Below are 25,776 nucleotides of genomic sequence, written 5' to 3' on the forward strand. Positions count from 1 at the left end.
CTGTTCTGACAAGGCGGCATATATTTTTTTCCTGAAACTTTGTTTTTATACTTATTGCCTTACCATATTTAGCTGTTTTTGAGCCATGGCAGTTCTAATTCTTATGATCAACTTTTATACTGATAAACGCTATCTTTCCTTCTGATTTTCTCTGGTTGGAGTTGAAGACGGACGGTGTAGAGTAGAACAAACGGCAGAGGTTAGGTTCTGAACTTTATTGGTCGTGGTCAAGGCGCATAGTGTAATATAATTTCATACAATTTTTATATAAATCTAATACAATGTGTTCCAAATAATAAAGGCAAAATGTTGTATAAAGAATAATATTTACAATCATACACAACTTCGGTCACTTCCTGTCAGAGGGCGTTGTACAGGGTGTGACTTACGTCCGCTCAAGGAGATTACCATACCCATTGCCTACATGTACAGTGTATGCCATTGTATATTATTGTAAACACACTGATCCCTAGAAGTTTACATAAAAAAGCTTTAAATCTGTATCAGCATTATCAGGATAAAACGTTACAATCATTTAATTAGAAAAAGGTTATTAATATAATAAACACAGAAAAAATATGTTCATTTTACTATTATCCGAGACTAAGTTTCTGTACTGACATTATTGAGCGCGCTTAGTAATTTCGCTAATCAACCTTTGAAAGTCATGGAATGTCAAAAACAATTATTAACTTATATTTCATCTTCTAATCTCCCATGAGTTTGAAACATCACTGACATTTCAGAACTTAGAAACTGTAGCCAGGACAAACTGACTGTTTCGTTTGATAGTTACAGGGGGTACAAGGGCGATAACTCTTATCTAATTTAATGAACTTTACAGTTATATTAATCCTTTATTATGTCTTCTCATTCTACCTATTAATTTCAGCCAGTAAAACCAAATACTTTTCAACACTTTCTTTTATAAAAATATCAATAATTACAAAATAGAATATTCAAGAAATTATTACTGAGTTTAAAAACATTGTTTATGCAGGCTCCACATACAACTCAACACAAATGAATTAAAAATGACTGTTTTATTCTTTTTTATAAAAAATGATAACATTATATATAAGATGAGGGGCTATCAAATCCAAACCATGTTTAAACATCAACATAAATGAAAGTCATCTAATGATGACGTATAAAAAAAACTGAAATAGTCATATCATAATAATTAGCACTCCATATCCAATCAACACATAATTGGAGACTTTAAAACTGACCATTGTTACAACCCACTTTGAACAATTCACACACTTTGAAAACCTATTTCAAAGTGCGTTAAATTTGGTGCAAGTCAACGCAGTTTGAAATATTTTTTTTTCAAAGTGCGTTGAAACTGCACCATATTTAACTCACTTTGAAAAAAATTCAAAGTGGGTTATTTTTTTCAAAGTGGGTTGTAACAGACCATTCCAATAAACATTGTTACAATACCTTATCAAAGATGGCTAATACCAATCATATTATCGACATCCGTAATTAGGATAGATACTTTAAAGTCAAATTGGCCGATAATGAAATGAACAGCAATTTTAATCACTATTAATTATATTTATAATCTACATATCGAGTTTGATATACATTGTACAATCATATTACCTGATAAATCACATTGTATTATTAAGTAAAAAATAAGAATTTACAAAATGAACAACATAACAATTTCAACATATATAAAATTAATAAGTAACCGTAATAGTGAAAATATGTTACAAACAAATTTATCCCATAACTATGCATGTTTCACAATGGAAAACCCATGTTATAAATTCCATAGCAGTTGGTTATCGTTTACGTTTACACACCCCAGTGTGTAAACATCTACGGCGCCTCTGATTGGTCAACCCCAATATATCTTGATTCCGATTGGCTCCCAACTTCGGGCTACTTTTCATAGCGCATTTTCTTTTTAATATCATTGTATTTACTGTTTAACAGGTAGTTCAAAGTATTAATCAATAGAATATTGGCTCTCTATTTATGCACTATATTTAATGGCGGAAAGTTATCACTACACATTGTAAGGTGGTAAGTTTCCCTGAATGAAGACGAGAAAATGGTTACCACGGTATAAATATAGAGTAAAAGTTATGGGATAAATAAGTTCCTCAAGGCGTGACTGTTGTTTATCATGTTTATCTAAACTCTCGTTAGTTATCTTTCAAATTTTTTAAAGCTAAAGCTCTTGTCTTTTCAAAATTTGAAAATTAACAAACTCGAGTTTGATAAACATGATAAACAACAGTCACTTGTTGAGGAACCTCTATATATACAATACCATAGATTTCTTACCTATAAAAATAATCAAGTCATCCAATCAAGTTCCAAGGTTTACTTGATAAGCCGACATGGCATTTTTCTCATTTCAGTATTCAAATGAAATGTGTTGCAAACACTGTTAAAAATATTACACAATATAACCTTAACTATAAAGTGATACTTTTGAAAGTCAAACGTATTTACAAATTATCATTAGTTTCATAATGATAAAATATTCCTTATGATAATATCACTAAAAACAGACGGAATCAATCAATCACATTATACTTATAGTATACTCGTGTGTAATAAATAATTAAAACCAAATATATAAAATGGCTTGATTGGATCGGAAAACCTGAAAGTCTTATGATAAGTATAAATACGGTTCTCTTTAGCTTCTTAACACAACAAAACACACACTTGTTCACGATACGAAACTAGTTACACTGGAGAAGTTCTTGGTAACACACTTTCGATTAATGACAAACATTTCATATGGCGGTGTCGTCTTTTTCCTGGCTCATGGTAAAGGTATGTATTGTAAAGTAATTCTATGATGGGTAATTACTGTTTTTTAGTAATTTTCATATTGTTTCAGTGAAATTACACACTGAATACAAGTTTAATTACTGTTTGCGAATGAGCTTTTATATTCCCCACGTTAGTAAAAAGGAGCACACTCTCCTTCGGTTTAGTGAATGAATCTTTCCCTCCGAATCAAAGAAGCGTCTCGCTTCGAGCGAAACCAAGTAAATAACTGGCAATTTGCTTCCGTTTTGTCATAATGGTTGCAGGATAAACAGAATACGCGGTTAGTATCTTACAATACAAGTTTTATTTTGGTGCTCGACAGGGAAAAGCCGAGGAGACTCGGCAAAGCCTCGTCAACCCGACTGTCCAGGTTAAATAAAGTTTTCAAGTCCGGTTATTCATGGATTAAATGAATGAGTAAAAGAAGCTGATAAATGAACATAAAACCAGAAATATAGCCTTACATAGATTGATTAGGTTTGAATTATCATGGTCATTAAGAATGTCTTAATTACTGTAAACGTGGAATTGTTCACGGGTGGTTAATTTCGCGATTTCCTTTAGTAAACTATACGCGTGGGGGTTATTTTCGAGATCCTTTATTCATGTTTGACTCAAATTTTTACGGACGGTGTACAATTATAAAATATGAATACATATCATTATATAGTACAAGTATGGATACCATTTATGAACGTTAATTGTTCTGACCGATTGCATGCCAAATTAATAATTGGTTATTTCAAGGCTAAAAGTCTTTTCTACCTGTTCTTAATTAAGTGCTTGATGGACAAACAAAAAAACAGAAGGTGTTACTAATACGTCTTATGGTTTAATTTCATCGTAAAATTTACAAAAGAATACTTGTGGAGGATATTTTCGCGATCGAGCGAACTTCGCGTAATTAACGTAGATCCCCCCTCTCGTAAATTTCCAAGTTTACAGTAATTGTAGGAATCCAGAATACCCTCATGAAAACCACCGACCAGCAGGCTGAATCTATTACATACTCCTGACCGTCTTAAACACTACATATTGAATAAGAAGACTATACTGGATATCTTACAGACTCAAACAAGACTGCCCATATACATGTAATCAATATACATAAAGCAGGGTGTGTTATTCTACGAAATATAGATAAATACAGGGAAAGAGATACTGCCTTATGTCTAATATTAGAATTCCTAATGACAGTGTATCCAGCACATTTAGAGAACTTTATTAATCTATTAAACTTCATTGAAATACATCCTGCTCCAAGTCAGAAAACTATTCTCCAATCACCCCCTCACCCCCCCCCCCCTCTCTGGATCTCTAGCCCCTGCGTCATATTGCCCCAAGTCCCTGCGTGATATTTGTGACAAAATTTCTTCTGTATAACCACTTCCTAGAGTACTAGTTAATGTGTTTAGTTATTAACTTACATTATATATAATAATAATAATAAAAATACTGTAAGAGGTTTCTTCATAATTCCAATTGTTCTGAAATCAGAACGATTTTTTAAGTGTTCCAGCAAAATTAATGTAGTGTAAATTACTTACTTTTGGAGAAAATCGACTTTCTGTGTCCCTATTTCCCTGATGCAAATATTTACTGTTGCCATACTTGGAAGGTCTTTATCACTACGGTGTTTATTCCCGTTGAAAACAAGCGCTCTGACGCCCTTCCTGGGTTAAGTTCATTTTACGAATTTGAAGTCAACAAAGGAAGCGGAACAATATCAAGAAACAATGCATTTTCAACACTAATATCGACATCAGTCGGGCACAGAACTCGATACCGGCCAATAAGAATTTCCTGTAATAGTTGCAATAGGAAAATATTACAATGTCAGTAAATAATTGTTTAATTTCTTTCGTTTGATTCAATTTCTAAATTTGATGACTTGATCCCGAACATTCCACTGACGTCACTTTTAGTAGGAGTGAATGAAACGGCAGTCAGTCCCGCCAAACATTGACGTCACAATCACCGGAATGACGTCGCTTACATATTTCCACGGTAGTAAAAAGGTGTACACTCATTCGGTTTAGTGAATGCATTCTTTTCTTGATCATCAAAGAAGCGTTTCGCTTTAAGCGAAATAGTGTAAATAACAGGATTTTTGCTTTCGTTTTGAATACCATCTTCTGTATGTATAATGACAAAGTTGCAGGAAAAACAGAATACACGGTCACTTGTGGTGTCGACAGGGAAAACCGAAATGACTCAGCAAAACCTCATCATCTCATCTCATCGTACAAACGATAGCAGCATCGATATTAATTATAGCAATATGAAAATATCCAAAATTGGAAATATTGCAAGTACATTCATTATTTACATAAACCAGTAATTAGAATAATCGTTTATTTCATCTAGACTTAATAATTTGCAAATCCCTTACACCGCCTGCAACGAGGTGTCCTTGGCCTATCGCTACCCACGATACTCTCGATCGTGGTCTTATACGTATTATGTAACTTTTCATCGGATATTAAATCTAGATATATCTGTTTTCGACAGTTAAATTTCTATGAACATGTGTAAAACAAGCACTCTCAACTGCTACTCCGAGACCGTAAAATGCAATCTTGGTCACCTCAGCCAAAACACAGGTGCACGCAAATTATGACTGAAACGATTAAATTGATGCGTATGTCATATAAAAGTATTGGAGACCTTTTGATATGCACGTGTATATCATGACGTATCAAGTGGCTGCCCGTATTATTTTTTGTGAAAAATGAATTATACATATATGTTATAAAATTCGGTTAGCTTTTTTATTATCTTTATTGTTATATACACTGTATGTGATATTTAAACGAAAACACAGATTTTACCTAAGAAGCCAATGATATATATAATGTAAGTATCGGTTAGCTTGTAACTGTTATAATATGCATAATGTGAACTTTATGACCACAATCACACCATTTACAGTGTTGTTATAAAGACGGGATTGCCTCCGTATTAAAAATAACGGATTAATCTGTAAAACATATATGTTAAATACGTTTAACATTCGATTCCCAGTCAAACTTATGCAGAAAGGTCTAGGAAACTAGTGTCCAGGGACGCTGAATAGTTTAAAACGTCACATCCGGCTGTCTTCCTATGGAGATTGCAGAACCAAATGATTTTCCATAAACGACGTATAACATATGCGATGAATTATCCACCGCTCTGGAATCCAATGTTGGCTTTCATCACTTCCTTCGTTCCCTTTGTCAAAAAAATACCATGTCTTTAAGTAACGGTTTGCTCTAAATTATATTTAACGGTATTATATCATGGCATTAAAAAAATTCTCGAACAATGCTTTTAAAAATTCTTTAGAGTACAACGTTCCAAGGAAAGACTAATATTATGATAAATGAATTACAAAATAGTAATAATTCTTCATTTAAATTACTCTCATTAATCTATTAACCCTTTATAGAAGGACTTTTACCGACATATGAAGACTAATGCAATTAGAAAAGCTACAACAAACACTCCAAGGCTGACAGCTAAATTGGTCACGGTAGGATCATCTGTAATAACACAAACAATTTGTCTTTATAAAACGAACACTCCTGATACAATTTAAAGAGAATCTAAAAAATAACAATTGATGACCGAATCATAACAGTGCATGATGATTATGTTTGCCTGTGTACTATTTGCATTGTTTTTTTCGTTATTTCTTACATTGCTTGACTTGAGCAAAATCGGTCTATAAATATATTTTTTATATCAAAATTCGAACATTTAGCATGCATAAAGTGGCATAGTATCTGCAATAAACTGGCAACGGATATCAAAATATATTAATTAATAGGGGTTTTTTTTCGGACCGGACGTATATTAATTAATAGGGGTTTTTTTTCGGACCGGACGTAAAATGCATTAATCGTACATACTAAACATTCTGTAGTCCATGCAATGCATATAGTTTCACAAAATAAAAGCTTTTTTTCAAAAAATAGTATTTTATGTTTGGTTCATAAGAATAATTTACAATATATCGGGCATGGTTCACTAAAAGGATATACAAATATAGAAATAGAAATACAATAGATACACATTATTTACCTTCACAAGTTCCGTAATATTGACTACATTTTTCACACCCATCAGGACACGTTCTGTTACAATAGTAGCCGTACTTAGTCGTAATGCAACCTAATAGAATAATAGAACCATAGAATATCGCTCGCCTCGTATGCTAAGCAATGTTGTATGTACATGTTAATTAATGTTTATTTCCTGGGGTATTTTAAAGAAAAAAGCCCCTCCTATATATCCCTTTATCCTTTATTGCTTACTATGATGCCCCTTTCCTCCTGCCCACGGAGGAACACAATCAACAATACAAAATGATCCCATTCTGGCCATATTTGATTACAATTCATACATATATCTTTGAATTATCTGAAACCCCCACTTATTTGGCTCATCCTTCTTCCCGAGGGGCAAAAACCAAGATTGATACAAACTACATGTATGTTCCCCTACCCTACGGATATGTCTAATATTTGGTTGGAATTCATACAACACTGAGGAAATGTTGAAGGACGATGGACACTACGCCATGGCATATGCTCAACGGCCTTCTGGCGAGCTAAATTAGGAGAAAAATATATGTACCACTACATTGTTTATATTATAAAGAACATCCAATAACAAGTCCTAGAAAATCATCAGATTTTTAGGAGTTTATCGTACATGGAAAGATAAGGTAAACTGAAAGTTACCTCGCTTACATACATTAGAATTTACAGCTCAAATTATTTCCATTTCAATGCAATCATGTTTTAATTTTACATTTTTCACTCTAATTGATAAATTCTAGAATAACGAACCAGATAGGTGATGCAGTTAAATTTTCAGATGTGCAAGGTATCTTAAAGACGCTCCACCACCGACAGAGCATAAACTTTACTCATCGTTTGAACACTAATTGCTGATTATTAGTTTATATTTACATTCTGAGTGTTTCGTCACTATATGAATCAACCAACTGACGAAAACAAACATTTGCCTATGAAAACACTATGAATACAACGATTCTTGTGCATCGATCAGCTGATTTCAAACATTACGACAGTTTCATATCAATAAAATTCCCCCCCCCCCCCCCCCCCCGCAATATTTTAATGTATAATCTTTAATGTGTTGTTTCTTGATATATAATATATATATTTAAGATTTACTGTAATAAGTCAGTCAAATGTTATTTTAACTATATTTCTTGTTTATCGTTTGTCATTTGCAAAAAAAGTCGACCGCAAGGCGGAAGCTGGAAAACGCGACGTTGTGGAACAACTTTGTCATTCAGCTGTTCCAATAATCTCGTTTCTCGTCGTATAAGGGTGTCATAATTTTAAATATAACAAAATAACCTTTCAATAAATTTTATTTTCATAAATTATTGTAATGTAAATATATGGATTGAATGTATTCTTTTTAATTTTCATAGCGGCTATGAATAGCAGAACTATCTACATATCTTTCGAGAAGCGCTAACGCGCTCCACGGGGTATGTAGATAGCTTCCGCTATTCATAGTCGCTGTGAAAATTAGAAAAATGAATTCAATCCCTTTATAAAAATGTCAAATTAAGACAAAAATAATAATTAAAAAAATCACTTTGTTTTTTTTAAATATTTTTTAATCAAAATAAGAAATTTAAACTTTTCAATAGTGGCAAAGGTGTACAGAATGTAGCTTTTGTAACTAAAGAAAAAATATAATTTGTCTGGATCTTTTTATGATAGAGGAAAAATACCATTTGTCAGCGGTGGAGCATTTTTAAGTCATCTGTAAAGACTTGTTTTATGTTGATGTGAATATACATACCAGCACAGCTTCCAGATCTTTGTTCACAATGGATGTCTTTACACGTTTTGGGGCAATTAAGGTTACATTTATTTCCATATTTTCCGCGTGTACAACCTGAAATAAAAATGAAACATGTGGCTTTAATATCTTTGTATTAATTTATTACATTTGCAAAACTTAAACAGCCAAAGTAGGCTTATATCACCAATTATAGTTAAACGACAAAAAACATCGATAACAGCTTTATTTTATTGTTTGTGTATACAATCATTATTCGATCTCATTCTAACAAGGGCGAATATGAATATGATCTCTATAGGTGTAATTCATTTAAGACTTGTAGCGTTCTTAGTATTTTATAAATATGAAAAGGATTATTATTAAGTCGTATCTTAAATGAATTCAATGAAAAAAATATATAGTCCCTGCACTGAAAATAAATAATTTTGACCTTCCGAAAACAATTCCCAATAACTCATCATCAATGATATCGAACATGGAATGGTATGTTTAACTTAAGTGACTTATCTTATTAAAAATATAAAGTTTATTTATCCAATTTCTGCAATGTATATTAGTATTTCAATGAAATATTGTTTACATTTTACTTAATTGATGAATTCTAGAAGAACGAATTAATTGGGTTATACCGTTAGATTTTCAGTAGTGCCAGGTACTTTAAGTGTCAGTTGTTATACGAAACGCAATAATTATTGAACAAGTATTAAAGGTTGATGTGAACATGAGATACATACCGTCACAAAATCCGGAACTTTTCGCACAATGGATGTCTTTACACGTCTGAGTGCAATTAAGGTCACAGTTGGTATCATATTTCCCAGGTTTACAATCTGAAAGAAAATAATCGATACGGATGATTTATAATTGTACATCTGTGTTTTACTAGAGTAAATTTGATTCCCTCCCCAGGGGAAAACCTTTGACCCCAACGCCAATCTATGTAGAGGGCATTAAGACCTTTCAATCTATGAATAATACCATTTTACAATTTTAGTAATTTTGGTCTCGTTCCTCTTGTCGCTGGGGACAGCCAGGACACAATTGGATATGATGTTAAAATGTTATCCCATCATCTATTTATTTTTTATTCATAAATTGAGACTTCTTGTCCCCAAACCCCAAATTTTGAAAGAAATCAACATAAATGAAGAAAGAATTTTTTTTATTTCCGTAACAGATATTCCGTTGTTGGTTAGCTGATTACATGTATATTGGAAGATGGTCTGTCACTTGAACGCTTGCAAATAAAGAGCAATAGCACTGAGTTTCTGCCTGATGAAGATTACGTTCGTTGGATTATGAAAGCGTTTGAACCGCTTGATTATATAATGAGCTGACTTCAAAGCATCGCATTCAAGATGATTGGATTTTTTTTTACAGTGAGTAAACAATGGCGGCCGCAAACTGAAGCTGTCAGTGTGCAGGATTGAAATTTAAAGATTTAGTTTTTTCTTATATTTTCATGTAAGTGTTACCTTAGAAGTGCTTCGCTCTTCGGGCACGGAGGGCTGCGCCCTATAATAATTAAAAGTTGATCCCCTTCACAGTGAACATATGAGACCCCAGTGATATCAAATTCACGGTTTTTTCTAGAGGGTCCTTTTTAATAAGACCTTTCAATCTATGAAGAGTATTTGGTTCCATCAAATATGTGAATTCAAAAGGAGATTGTCAACCAGGACCAATTTGGATATGATGTTAAAATATCAGTCTGATAATTCCGAAGTTTTACTCCTTTCCTAAGGAAATTGAACAAAACATGCTTAAAATTATATTTTTCCTATATAAATTATAGTAAAATTAACTTTGCGTAACATCTATATGACAGCTTAGAGAGACATGTTTTCTTGCTAAAACAAGCCACATAGAGATTTACAGATAGGGGCTTCGTTTACGTATTAGTAGATGATACAACACAATCAATTTGGATTGTGTCAACAATCCAAATCTACAAATATCCGATGTCTGTCGCATGTTGAATACTTTGCACTATTTATGCCAAATATTGTCACTGATTACTGTTTAATTTTTGTATAGAATCCATATATTAAAGTTGAATGGTCTATAACTTTCGCTCTTTTTATCATAGTGAAAACTGTTTAAGTGTTTTACACATTTTATTATTTTAACGTGTACACGTGAAAAATAGGCTCGAAAGATGCCGAATCATTCTGAAATCTTCTGAACATCGTCGCGACAATCTCGAAGTAATACAAGAGTTGTGAAACCCAGAGAAAATGTCAACAACTTTTCATAAAAAAACACGTGGTCGACCTCAGCAGACTGGATTTACAAAGAAAATACACATAACAATATCTAATACACACAATATCTTACGGCAATGTGTGAATTAGATGTTTCAAACACTCACTCAAGCATAAACCAGCATGATTTGCTCATATTAGCCAGAAGGAAAACGTAAACAAACGCAGACATATACTTTTGTGGAGCTAAATTATCAAGTTACATGTCCATGCTCAAATATCAAATGTTTAAGCGACATATCTTTAAGATATAATATTCATATTTTATAAAAATGATGTCGTTAACACTTAAGATTGGAAATGATGCCGTCAACACTATTATCCAATGTTTATGTTTGGTGGCTCGTATACTATCGTTCAATATCTTTAACAGTTTTAAATAGGAAATGATGCCATCAACACTTTTTTAGTCTTTACTTATTCGAATATGGTATTAGACTTTCAATCGTTATGAACAGCGTGACAAAACCTAAGGCTAGTTAACACCATTCAAGTTAGCTGGCGGCTTTATATATCATTCTTGAACCATTAATTGTGTACGTGTAGAAAATGTGGAAAGCATTTATATTTGAGCATTGGAGTCATAAATCAAGAACTATGAAATTGTGACTTTAGATATTACAATCATTTGTAAATTATAACTATATTAGGAATAGTCGATCGATCGTTGTGAAACAATGGGACATTGCTCTGAAATATGTAGTGATATCATGTTCCTATATAGATAACGCACATCTACATGGTATAAGAATTATTACCACCAAGCTGTTTCGTTGGATTCAATCCAGTTGTGTAAGAGTAGTAGATCGATCTTTGTGTCTACAGACGGACAGACAGGGGACGATCTTAATCCTGCATTCTCCCCTAACCTAAACGGACATCTCAAATATCAAATATAACGATGATGTTTATCTGAACGACGAACAGACAAATGGTCATCATGACTGGAACGGAGTTAAGACTGGGTGTGATTATTAGTTCTAGTACGGAATGGCTAATGCTTACATCGATAATATTAGTTTTTCAATATGTGCGCGGTGCTAAAGATCTAAAGGCGTCATTCTTGATCATAAGTTAAACATTGTTGACTGTGATCTAAATGTGTCTCTGTGCTAAAATAATTCAAAGATGAGGACTTAGTTGTATTACTTGATGAAAATTACTCGTAATTTCAATTCAACTTTTCGACCGCTATTTAAAAGGCAAATATACGAAAATTAAGGTGGTTGATATCGGCTTTGTCGTATTTTCTTTGGCGAAAGCGATGATGAGATGATCGACAATTCGACAGTGCACTGAGCGAAAGAAATACGCCGGTCCGCGCCAAATTCTGCCTGGTTAATTACATGACATTTTGTCGCCTTTTTTTTGCGATATATTGTATGTATATGCTCCCCTAAATTGTCTTTTTGGATTTTCGTTAAGATATAAGGAAAGTGATTTGTACGTTCAATCTTTTTATATCTAATGGATATAATGAAACGATTACACGTAACATATAAATACTGTATATGTATTATACCTTGAAAATCATAACTGAATGAAAAGGAAACTGTATCCAGCGTAAGTGGCTTTTTTTCGTGGTTCTTTGTTGATAAATACTTAGGGATTCTCTATGGCAAGTTAATTGATTTAGGTATGTGTGTACAAACATGACAATCGACAAAATACTGTTTTCTTAACAATAACATACCAAACATAAACATTGGACAATGGTGTTGATGACATCATTTCCAATCCTAAGTGTTAACGATATCATTTTTATAAAAAAGTAGATATTATATCTTAATATGAGGATTATATACCTAATGCAAAATTAAATAGCGATTAATTACACTATGCGACATAATATAACAAAGTATTCAACATGCGACGTGGAAAATGTGCAGAAAGGAGGGGAGTGATAAGCAAAATATTTTACATGAAAACACATTAGGGTCAGTTACATGTGAATGCTATTCATAATATCCGTATTTTTAAGGGTTCATGATCATTTTAGAGGCCATAGGTCAAGGGGTGAAAATTCACATGTTCATTTTTAAGTCTCAATTAATTAACCATTCGAATAGAGATTTTTTGCCTGCACATATTGGGTTTGTGAAGTTCCAAAACTGATGAAAAATTCAAAAAGTAAGTCACAGTGACTTAGTGTTAAGTGTTTGTTCCATAATAACATCAAAACCTTTAGTATTTTTGCTGAAAACTAAGATTTTATTTCTGATAGCTTGAGATTGGTGTTTAGTACTGCATGTGGATCTTAACATTACCTACATAAGATGATTACATCCTAGGTTCACATTGGCTAAGTCACATGCATAAATTTGGTCATATTTAATTAATGGTATAATCTATCCACTAAGCATCCTCTGTTTTCCATGGTTAAAACAAGTTTTTAAATTATTTATGCTTGCTTTATGAGCTTAGTGCAAGCAGCGCCTTCACTAAAGGTACGATGTTTGATCATAAAAGGGGAATAAATTTGGAATCTTAATTTCGTGGGTCCTGAGATGAAAATGCTTTAATTTTCCAACCATATCGAAGCTTTTTAGCACTTGATTTGGTTTTTTTTCACGATCCACTTCAGATAACTACATCCTGAGGTCACATTTGCTGGGTCACGTGCATAAATTAGGTCATATTCAATGAACGGTATCGTCTGTCTAAGTATCTTTAGGATTTTCCGTGTTTAAAGCGGGTGTTCAAGCTATTTAAATTTGTTTTAAGAGAAAATGATAAGCGCTACTTTGCAAGTATGGTGCTAGAATTGTGTATGCTGCCTCACTTCATAATCGGAAAAGGTGACTAAAACGCGGATCCCAATTTTAGTAGTTACCTACATAAAATATATCGGATTTCTGTCTCAATTACCACATAGAGAAGGTTTCTTTCTCAGGTAGACTTTGATATCACTACAGTTATTTTCAAGATAACACCCTCTTATGGTGAACGCTAGATGTTGAATATATTATTGTTTTCTAAAGCCACAAGATAAAGGTTCCATATCTAGTCGCCTTTACGTTCAATGCAATGGGGCAGTAGGTACAATATTAACATCATACTTGATATGTGGGTGTTGAATGATATTTTAAATAAGCTCTAAACGTCACTCTTAAGCTTTGAAATGGTTGAAAAACTAAAGTAGTTCCATCTAAGTAACCACAAAATTAAGATTCCAAATTTAGTCGCATTTTACGATCATGCAGTGGGACAACAGGCACAAATATAACACCCTACCTTTAGTGAAGGTGTTGCGTGAAATAAGCTCATAAAACAAGCTTAAATAATCTAAAATCTCCTTTAATCATGGGGATGCTTAGTGGACAGATGGTATCATTCATTGAATATGACCTAATTTATGCACGTGACCTAGCCAATGTGACCCTAGGATTTAATTATCTTAGGCAGGTCATGTCAAGATACACATGCAGTATTAAACATCAAATTTAAGCTATAAAATTGTTGAAAAGTCTTTTCAGCAAAAATATTTAACTTTTTAATGCTTAAATGGACAAATACTTAACTAGGTCACTGTGACTTTTTGAATTTTGCATTAGTTTTCTGAACTGAACTTCACAAACCCAATATTTACATGAAAAAAAACATAAAAAAACATCTCTATTATTATATTCAGATAATTTGGACTTAAACAATGAAAATGTGAATTTTCACTCTTTGACCTTTGACCTCTGAAGTCACCATGAGCTTAAAAAAAATCGAATATTCCGATTAGCATACAATATTCAGCTGACCTTAAGGTATCTTTATGCAAATATGTTACTTATCACTGAGTGGCTGTAAAACAGCCCAAAGTGATACCCCTCCTTTGGATTGTTTACAAATCTACAATTAATAACAGACACTATTTTTAAATTGTGTTGGAGTGATTGAAGAAAAGGAGATATCTATAGCACAAATAACACTTGCTACAGTAACATGGTAATGTCCGGGGTTCGGTGCACTCATTGCATTACTGAGATCGCCGTGATTGATGACAGAGCATACCATCTTCTACCTTGAAGCGACATTTGAATTGCAACAACGACCATGTATTTGGCGTAGTTACTCCACTGTGTGCTAGGTGTACATGTATCGACAGAGCGCACGTCTGTCGATTCACGCACTTTATATAAGCTTAGGGTAGATGAGCGCCGTGTCGGGATACTAGTAAGGAGAAAATCCAAATTGCTGTTTCGAGAGGGAATGTCTCATAAACGATTCTTGTGATACAAGTGCACGTATTTTTTCAAAAAATCTCAATTAAATACTTTTTAACTTGCATTGTCACCTTTTTAAAGATGCTTCACCCCTGACAAATAGTTTTTTTTTCACTATCAAAAACAGGATCATACGATTTAGTATTTTTATTCAGTTACAAAAGTTACTTATTTTACACCATTAACACCATTGAAAAGTTTGAGCTCCTAATTTTACTTTAAGTTAAAAATATGAAATTCAATTAATTGCATCCCGAAAAAATTCCATGGCACCATATCCTATATGGAATGAAGTACTGATTGCGCATGCACCAAATGCAAAATAAATTATTTTATATTGTTTTTGTGCTAATTAGATTAAACACTAATTATTGTTCAAATCATTAACATCATTTATGCTCTGTCGGCGGTGGAGCATCTTTAAAAGTAACATAGCTTTTTGAAAAAGAACTTTATACTTGAAAGTATAATAAAATCATAGGAAGGTGTTCTTGATTTTGAATTTATTTTAATCAAAGAAAACTGTTTGACACTATGTGGAAGGTGGGGTTGCAAAATTCAACCAAACTATGATTTCTTTCAAATTTTACAGTGATAAACGTCGAGGTACTTTTCTACCTTATATGTGTGCTGTTTTGAAAAAAAAACACACATCAAGGGCCTGAAATGATGTTTCCTAACCATACTCTAGATATATGACAATTAACAAAGGGGTCCATTGTTAACGACTTCATTCTTTGTTTAATGCCTATTTATATTGGTATCTACTAATTAGTTAGACTATAAATTGAATTTCAAGCAAAGGAGCTGCAACAGAACCGCCCACAGCGATTTGTTTTAAATCGACTATATTTTCTAATAAAACTATGAAAATATAGTCGATTTGGATCAAGATGTTATTTTCCACTTGACACATAAGCGCGCCCATAGCTCCATCTACTTCATTTTTTTCATTTACAAGCATACTTGTGTTTTACACAGACCCCTAAGTAGTATTTCGTTTTGTCTCTGATAGTTTTTCTCACGACTACGTATTGTACATACATTGTAGTTTAAAATGATAAACAGTGTAGTACACGACGTAGAAAAACAAAATTCGAAATTTTCATCAATTTCTAAATACAATGTACCATTTTTAAGATCAAGCGGCAAATTCGGTACGATAATTTCGAGCCCCTATATATACTGTGTAGTTTGCTAAATACAGAGATATATTGAAGTCAATATTTTTTCACTGGCAATTCGGTTACTGTTTTCATGTGACATATGAAATAATCACTTGTAAAGGATAAAAAGATTTTTTACCAAAAGATGGCTATGCTTTGGCGTTCCCTGTCAACTGACATAGGTTGCGAATAAATGTTATAAAAAGCTGTGCTTATGTTCGATTTTACGCTCGTGTGGACAGTGGCATTAGCACAGGAATCTTAGGGGCAAAATTTGGTATTATATTAAAAAAAATAACAAAAACATAATGGGACTTACAAATGTATAATATTTTCATCACAGTGAACCTTTAACATATTTACAGTAGGGAAAAACTTGATATAGCTTAACTGTGGGCGCAATGACTATTTAAGTGTTAAAATGGCCGCAAATGGATCAGTTTGTTTTAATTCGAGTATAAACAAACTGCAGAAGTTTGAAATGTTTGCCACATTTTTCATATGATAATTTTTTTTCAAGTAGAGACAAATATTATTGAAAATCACAAAACAACAACTGTGAAACGAGACTGATACATCACCAGAGAAGATGATTAAAGCACTTACCGCCGCAGGATCCATTATCTCGATGACATCTACCATCATTACACTGTCCAGCACAAGCTAATTCACAATTATGTCCATAATATCCCGGCTTACATTCTATTAAGAGTAATATAGATCTTATATAAATATAAAACATGTAAATATATACAAGTATCGACAATGATGAATTGACACCAACAGGTACCCCCCCCCCCCCCTTCATTGTCGTACCTTCTGATAGATGACGTAGTATATGAATGCGTGGCGCACGTGCTAGACGCGTTATACGTGCGATCTTATAAATGTGACTGCGGTAGTATGATTCAACAGTGCAAACGTTGTTTAATATGAGAGAAAGAGAGAAAGAGTGGGGGAGGGAGGAAGAGAACAGAGAGAGAGGGGGGAATTGAGAGAGAGAGAGTATCTATTCTGCTACATGTTTAATACACATATGAGGATTTCAATATTTATTTTCTAATGACTTCATTGAAAAGCATACATTATCATTTCACTGTTGATGAAGCATTTTGAACATCGCCCAAATGTACTTAAAAACTCCTGCCACTCAGTGATAAGCAAAATATTTTGATACATGGGAAACCTGGATGATTAAAGGACAGATGACCTAATGTATGCACGTGACCCAGCCAATGTGACCCTAAAATGTAATCATCTTACGCAGGTCATATTACGATCCACATGCAGTACTAAACACCAATCTCAAACTATCAAATAATTGAAAAGTCTTAGTCTTGGCTTAAATAGGTCACTGTCATCTACTTCATTATTTTTCATCAGTTTTCTGAACTGAACGTTTCAAACCCAATATTTACACTGCAAAAATATAAATATCTGTTCTAATATTTGATTCATCAGGACTTAAACTATGAACATTTGAATTTTCATCCTTCGACCTCTGCAATTACCAGAAAAAATCGAATACTCTGAATAGCATACGACAGGAAAAGGCTTATATAGGCCTAGCTGTTGCCCAATCCTTTTGATTTAATCAATAAAATTGGTTCAAATGAATAGCTTACGATATGCAGCTGACCCTAATGTATCTTCATGCAAAATAGTTTGCCTATCACCGAGTGGTCGTAAAACGGCCCAAAGTAATACCCCTCCTATTCAGGACGAATTATTTAACATGAATAATTATGGTTGAATTAAGCAATCTGGAGTTCATACTTCTTATTTTAGTTAGGCCATGTAGATTATTTAGATGTGTTAGGTATCATAAGTGTCAGTTGTAAAATCTGTTTAAAACGTGATAATTATTGAACAGGTATTAATGTTAATGTGAACATGATATACATACTGTAACAGATTCCAGAACTTTTTTCACATTTAAGGTCTTGACACGTCTTGGGACAATCAAAGTCACACTTGATTCCATATTTTCCAGGTTTGCAAACTGAATAAAACATAAGACTTGTGGCTTACATATCAATATATATTTAGATGGTCATCCATATATATCAAGAAAAACCCATCAACCTAATGAAATTCAAATGACTTCTGCAAAAGGGTTTAAATATATGACTTAAAATCCGACATGTGGATTAAACATGAAATATAGCTGGTCAGTGCAAATTGGTTGCATACATAGATTATTACTCTATCAGATATACAAGAAATATATAAGCTAGCCTTAGTTGGATAGGCAAAACACCGCCACACGGTACACAATATTACGAAGGCCTTCTTCACCAACAATAAATCAGATGTATTGCGTATGCATTATCAAAGAAGATAACGACATGTCAGAAATTATAGTTAAGGACCAAATATTCGATATCGACTATTGTTGTGCATGCAATAGTTATACGAGTGCTTACTGTCACAGGTTCCAGCGTCTCGATCACATCTACCATTAGAACAGAGCCCGGGACAAACTAATTCGCAGTCATGTCCATATCTCCCTTGTCTGCATTCTAACAAGAGTAAATGTAAATATACTTTGTAGATGTAAATCATATAAAGATATGAGGAAGGTCTCATTAAGTTATTTCAAATATGAGCTCATTGAAAAAAAAAATCATTGAATGTTCATAATTTGACACGGAATAGAACAATGTCTTTCATTCCAATTCTATATTCAACATGCTTTTGGGAAACAAAATAACTATTTACCTTTACATGACCCACTCTGATAACACTCTTGACAATGGTCGGCGCAGTCGTCATCACACATATCACCTGTCTTCCCCGTGATGCAATCTAGGTATTTGTCAGTTTAAGGAACAATTTAGTAAAGATAAGTTAACCACAAAATATCAAATCAAAGTATTGATCTACATGTACATTCATTTGGATAATAAATTAAATAAAAACTGTTGACAAGTTCCTCGTAGCATGTATATTGTAAACAAATTAATTTGATAAAAACAACTAATCGTATCAATTCGGTGCTTGTGTATGCTAAAATTTAACTGCTTGTATAACGAATGATAAAAGACTATTTGATAATACTTCTTTTTTACGGTCACTGAAATCTCCTTTAGATAAGCAAATAGTCTATCTATTGATCTTGAAAATATAAAAAGATTGTATATTAAATTCAACCCAGATAAAACCGAAACTTACTTTAGGTCGCAAAAGAAACATTACATGTTTAAAAATCTTATTCCCCCTCTCCCCCCCACCCCCCCACCCCCCCACCCCCCCAAAAAAAAAAAAAAAAAAAAATACGAAGTTATCAAAAATGTTAAAAAAATCCCAAACATCTGGGCTTATTTATTTTTGAGGGTGGTAAATGACACCAACAGGGTTAGGGTTAGACCATGCGATAGGAAATGCAATATTCGTATGTGTCAATTAAGGAATGGCTGTGGCAACTTTAACAATATCTTACGTGCTTTTATTAAATGACTCACCTTTGCAGAAACCTGAATTTTGATGACAGTCTCCTTTGCAATTAGTAGGGCAGTCAAGATCGCACATACTGCCATGCTTTCTTTGCTTACAACCTAAATATCAGAGTAACAATGAAAAATGCCTAAATTTGACTTTTTTATACATAGTCGCACACAATTGAAAATCTGCAAAAAATATTGGTCATGTATATGTGATAATACATTAGAAAAAATTATGAATTAATCTAATTTTGTTTAGTTGGATATCATAATAGTATACAATGTATGTAAAGACCCGGGAGAAATCATGTCTTCGTTAGTCTAAACAATGTCTTTTTGATGTCAATTTAGTTCCAACCTAAGCATGCTGGATCAGGAATGTAAAAGTATCGGTGATTACATAAGTTATATATTACTCGTACATAAATCATTTATTTTTTTACCTCTGAGATATAACCTTTTATCTTGCAACTGTCCCACATACTGACCGATAACTGCTGCCGGATAAACTTATATTCGTCAATACGAAATGATTTGTCCTTTAAAACGATCACGTGAATTTGTTCCACTTCTGATTGAACTTTTTTATTAACTTGACCCAGAACTTTAACTTAATGAAACGTCATTCAGTCCCGCTGAAAAGTGACGTCACATTCACCGGAATGACGTCATTTTTTACTATACTAAAATCTCGTATAGAGGCGTAGTCTTTGTATTGGCTAATGGCAAAGGTATGTATTGTAAAGTAATTCTGTGATGGGTAATTATTGTTTTTTAGTATTTTCATATTGTTTCTGTTATCTTACACTCGGAATAGAATTACTGGTACTGCATGCAAATACGTTTGTATATTTCCCACGGAAGTAAAAAGGAGTAAACTCTCATTCGGTTTAGTGAATGAATCTTTTCCTCCACATCAAAGAAGCGTCTAGCTTCGAGCGAAAACTAGTAAATAACTGGCAATTTACTATCGTTTTGGATATCATAATGGTCGCAGAATAAACTGTATACACGGTAAGTATCTTACAATACAAGGTTTATTTTGGTGCTCGACACGGAAAGCCGAGATGACTCGGCAAAGCCTTGTCATCTCGGCTTTTCGACGTCTCGCACCAAAATAAACCTTCTATTGTAAGATACTAACCATTTATTCTCTATATATTGTTCCTTATGTTGAGAATATATATCACTAATACATCCTTTTTGAGATACTAAAACGACGTCTATGAAGTAAATTTACATGTACGCCTAACGGTGAATGTGATCGTGATATTGATGACGTCATATCATAAGATTGTATTGTTAATGATTCACTAATTACTTCATAACTGATGAATATGCACTTAATATAAGTGTGTAAACGTATCGTTACCTTTACATAACCCATTGTGCTGATGACAGCCCTCGTCACATGCAGGAGAACAGTCATCTTGACAGCTTTCACCCCATGTTCCCGTTCGGCAATCTAAAATCCAGGTTATCTAAAATTAGTATCTAGTTTCAAGTGTCTTGATTTTGCACACGAAAATTAATCAAGTTTTCCATAGCCTTCAAAGTTAAAGTTTAAAGTCAGTTTTATTTTCAAAGATATATGTGGATTCATTTATGGTTAGCTTTCTGCTTGATTGACAATTGAAATTCATATGAGGAAACTTGACTCGGTACAAAATGAAAATTTAAAAAGTTTTAACGGAACAACAAACTTAATAAACCTAATCTGTACAGAATATAAATGTTTTCGGACAGGTAATAATGTTTGGTATGAACGATCCTGATTGAAATTTAGATTCTAAATTAATTTTGATAATGAATGGGTAAATAAATGGATACCCTGATGGCAGTTTTAGCTGACCGAGCCCATCGTCTTTCTATCTAGTCCTATTATAATATTTTCTATATATTATAGTATATTCCAAAACTTTAATACTGTGGTCTTGAAAAGTCATTTAGCGGTCTCTAAACGCATTTGTCCGTGACACTTTCCTTTAGAAACTTTACATTTAGTGAAATTGATAAATTAATTGGTAAATACATACAAAAACAGTAACCACTGGATGCATCACAGTTACCACCATAACATTTAAGAGAACATTTCTGATTGCAAGTGCCAATCCCGTAATTGCCTGTCGGACATCCTAAAATGAAATATAGTTTATAACATAATCTTCTTGATATTAAGTGATTCTTCATTTTTCTTTTTTTTTCTAATTTTGCATTTTGCACATGTAGGAAGTGTAATATAAAATATAATTTATTGTGAAAATATTGTTTGAGCAATTTTTAGAAACGGCGGGACAAAACTATGTGATAAAAATCGTAAATATGTGTTCCATTCAGTCACTCCTTTAAGACCTAATTTACATTTTTTTTTATATAATTTTATATCAGGGATTATTGACATGCTCTGATATTTGTTTCTTTAATGGTGTAGTAAATTTATTGTACAAACGTTAAGGTTTCTTTAAAGATGACACTCTCTGATAATTTGTCTTTTTAAGGACGATTTATATGTCATGAGAAAAATTACCAAATACTTGAACTTCGCAAACGCCAATTACAGCGTCATCAGAATACCAATCGTATGGTTTTCTGCTTTCTCTGTTGATGTTGATGGTCACATATCGGCCTACATATCGGCACTGGTGATTTTGTATTAATTTCACTTCGGCAATATCACCGCTGTTGTCTTGGTAACATAGGACTCCTGTTCTCCAGTTAGTTGTGATGGACACATACAGTTGGTAACCAGCAATTCGGGCTCTAGCGTCGTCGTCGGTATCGTCTGTGCAAATTAAAGAAGTCAAGAGAATATGCCAGAATTTGGAAAGGTCGTTCATAGTAAGTTAAACGGATTATACTAGCATCATGCTTTAAATTAAATTGAAGGGAAAATTAAGGCATTTTGTAGGAATGAATATTATATTTTGCAATTATGCATGTTAAGTTATTCATTTAAGAGGTGTTATCTGTTATAGTTTACATAGTAGTCCTACCTTGAAAATAGTTTGTGATATTGCTTATGGTGGCGATTGTCCCTAAATCAACCTGCCAAAAAGCTTCCGTATCGTTTGGTAATGTGTGTGTGCAGCAACCGGACCCGACTGTTTGCGTAAAACAACCGTCAACGCCATTAACTGCATCGTATGGCGACAGTGTAGTGCTCTGTGTAGAATTCTGTCCAAGCGAGAGGTTCTCTGGAAGACAAATGAGTCAGCATATGTATAGCATTAAAATAAGATGAACAGATCAAAGAAACGTCTTTCTCTCTACATTAAATGGATACAATCGATTACTCAAAGACATTTTCTATATCGATATTTGCCAAAATTGGCAGTTTCATAAATGACCATCTGCTCTATTGTATGACTTCGATTATATTTAGGACAAATATAGCATACATAACCGAATTACAAGCAATACGATGGACCTGTTTTGATACGACGTGTGTGTATAACAAATATGTCCACTTCGTTATACATATGTGGCGTATTTTATATATCTGTATTTTATACACAATAATCAATTCGATTTGTGCGTAATAAGTTCGTATTTCTGAATCTGTGTCATGATTTGTTATGGTATCAATTATCAAAACAATTAAGAACGATATATTATCGGACTATACGGTTTTAAATGTAGAATTATTAATAGTAAATACAGAATTAAGCTTATGTGTCGTTAATGCAATTTTTACCCAAACATTAAAGTTGATTAATGCTGCCGATTGAATATCAATATTTTGCATAATATGCAATCAATGTTAATACAGTACAGATTTGTACATTCGGGCAAATGTTGACCTTCCATAATCAACTGCACAAAAGAAGTGACTGTAACCAAAATGGCGCTTTGAAATGTGAAAATGTGTGCGAAAAAGAACAAAAATTTTAATAGGAAACTGAGAAAACGGAGAACGACATAGGTTAGCTACGCGGACATGTATGATTGGGAAATGCTTATATTTCAGAACGTTTGGAATCAATGTTCCTTCCGTGAAGTTATGCAATTTCCCACAAATATTTAGCGGCTTTTAGTTTAATCATTTTGAAAAACACCAGTATTTATCCCACTTAATTTTTCGGGAGGGAGTATTAATTACTGATATAGTTATGTCTCTTACCTACTTTCAAATTGTTCAATATATCATTACGCAATGTAGCCTAATTTGACATGATGTAATCTAAATTACGCAGTAGGAATTTATTGGCAAATAACAATGACGTATTAGCGGATAGACACCAATGGGTTCGAATAAAGGAATTCATTGAATGAGCTAGATGTATTTTTATGATATAAGGATTTTTTTTTAGCTGATTAACAAGGCTGCCTAATTAAGCCATGAATATAAAACCTTAATTCGTACTATATGAAAAGCATCTAGTGATGAAGCGTCTAGAGCTGAAACAAAAAGAACGCGATCGCCTTCATTGTGTCCATTATTGCTCTGAACCATTCTGGGTGACATTGTAACGAGGAAATAGATTATTCAATAAGAACTTATTAAAATATCTCTCAATTAAATCCTTTTCAATCTACATCCAGTTTACAGTTTACATCCAGTCAAGTCGCTCAATATTATGCTCCCAAATTTTTGTTTGGAAAAAACACCCACCCCTCCCGACCGTTTACAGTACTAGATTACCAATTTTCATCTTGCAGTTCTGTTGTCCGTTACTTTTTTTAAGTTCATCGCTTCACATGTTAAGATTTGCCATCGAGGCTTCAACAAAATACACAGTAAGGGATATATCTTTTTTGTAAACTATAATATGTACTCTAAAATTAGTGCATTTTTATTCTTGCATTTTCCCTACCAGTACATCAAAGCTTAACAACTAGATATGCTATAGGGTGACCAAATAGTTTCTTTTTTAATATCAGAAATGAAATAGTTATTGGAAAGAAATATATTTTTGTCAGACACTCAAAAGATACAAATACAGATTATCCATCGCTCGTATGTGGATAAAAACTATTTAAAATTGAATTTAGAATGATTAAAAATGGAAACAGTGTTATTATTTGATCTTCAAATAAAATATCTTTAACCTAAAACTGATACCTGCACCAGAACCGCTACAATCTAAATTTTTACCAATCAGGAGTACTTAAAAATGTTATTATCTCATTCGGTATACCACATTACCCAAATTTATAAATGTTCGCGTATATCTAGCAATATCTAAATTTGAACCAATCGGAGACCTTCATTTTGTTTCCATGGCGACAATTTTTTTGAAAGTGATACTATGGTATTCAGCAACATACTTTATAACCCCTATATACCATTTTTACCTTAAAGCTGACAATATCTAAATTTCAACCAATCAGAGACCTCCATTTTGTTTCCGTGGCAACAAATGTTTTTGATGTTATTTAGCATACCTCGTAACCTCTACATACCAATTTTTACATAATTCTGACATCTTTTAAATTTCATTTGTTACCATGGCAACCAATATTTTAAAAGGTGTTACCATGATATTTTGAATCTAAATTTCTAATTTATTTCTTATGGGGTAAAATTGTGGGAAAACCCGTAACAGGGTGAAATGAGATGGTTAAGAGAAATGTTAGTTTTTTGTTTTTTCCAAAAGTGTTAATTTTTCGTAAAAATCACTAATTCAAACAAAAATCTAAAAGAAATTACTTAAAATTAAAGTATACGACCTACTCAAATGATTTGTGAATTAGAAATGTAGAATATTTAACAAAGACTAACCTATTTTGGTATGTTTTGCAGCTAGTTTAAATGAAAATGAATACGAAGAATTCAGGCCCCTTGGACCTTTTAAAATCACCAAAAGATAAAAAGAATAAGTATTGTCATTTTAAAGGGACAATTAGTTGTACTTTCAAAATGCAAAGTTTCAAGAAAATTGGGCAGTTGGCAATTTTTATGGGATTGTTAACATTAGCTTGAACACCACCTTTTGGTTATAGCTATATTTTAGGCATTGTATAAAGTCTGATATATGCTGTACACTTTATGGCTTTGTAAGACATATGTGCTATGTATTGTCTTTGACTCTATTTACGTAATGAAATA

The 25,776-nt window shown here is 33.0% G+C and overlaps 1 protein-coding gene across 1 annotated transcript; it reads right to left on the reverse strand.

The window, feature by feature from the left end:
- Positions 1 to 1,036: 1,036 nt before the first annotated feature.
- On the reverse strand, positions 1,037 to 24,379 carry LOC138326417 (cell death abnormality protein 1-like). The gene is made up of 16 exons (XM_069272526.1): positions 24,370 to 24,379; positions 22,721 to 22,921; positions 22,255 to 22,509; positions 21,764 to 21,862; positions 21,100 to 21,192; positions 19,749 to 19,841; positions 19,006 to 19,092; positions 18,711 to 18,806; positions 18,191 to 18,286; positions 16,891 to 16,986; positions 9,375 to 9,470; positions 8,638 to 8,733; positions 6,871 to 6,960; positions 6,248 to 6,329; positions 2,262 to 6,018; positions 1,037 to 2,131 (listed from the first exon to the last, which is right to left on the reverse strand). Exons 1-15 carry the CDS (start codon positions 24,377 to 24,379, stop codon positions 6,003 to 6,005), a joined length of 1,506 nt encoding a protein of 501 aa, XP_069128627.1. The 3' UTR covers positions 1,037 to 2,131; positions 2,262 to 6,002.
- Positions 24,380 to 25,776: the final 1,397 nt, after the last annotated feature.

The sequence above is a fragment of the Argopecten irradians genome, chromosome 6, assembly GCF_041381155.1.
Source record: "Argopecten irradians isolate NY chromosome 6, Ai_NY, whole genome shotgun sequence".
Lineage (NCBI taxonomy): Eukaryota > Metazoa > Mollusca > Bivalvia > Pectinida > Pectinidae > Argopecten > Argopecten irradians.

Coding starts and splice junctions, on each gene's coding strand:
- LOC138326417 (XM_069272526.1), bottom strand. Junction 18,807..19,005: donor TCAGAGTGGGTCATGTAAAG/GTAAATAGTTAT, acceptor TACTCTTGTTAG/AATGCAGACAAGGGAGATAT. Junction 16,987..18,190: donor AAGTTCTGGAATCTGTTACA/GTATGTATATCA, acceptor TACTCTTAATAG/AATGTAAGCCGGGATATTAT.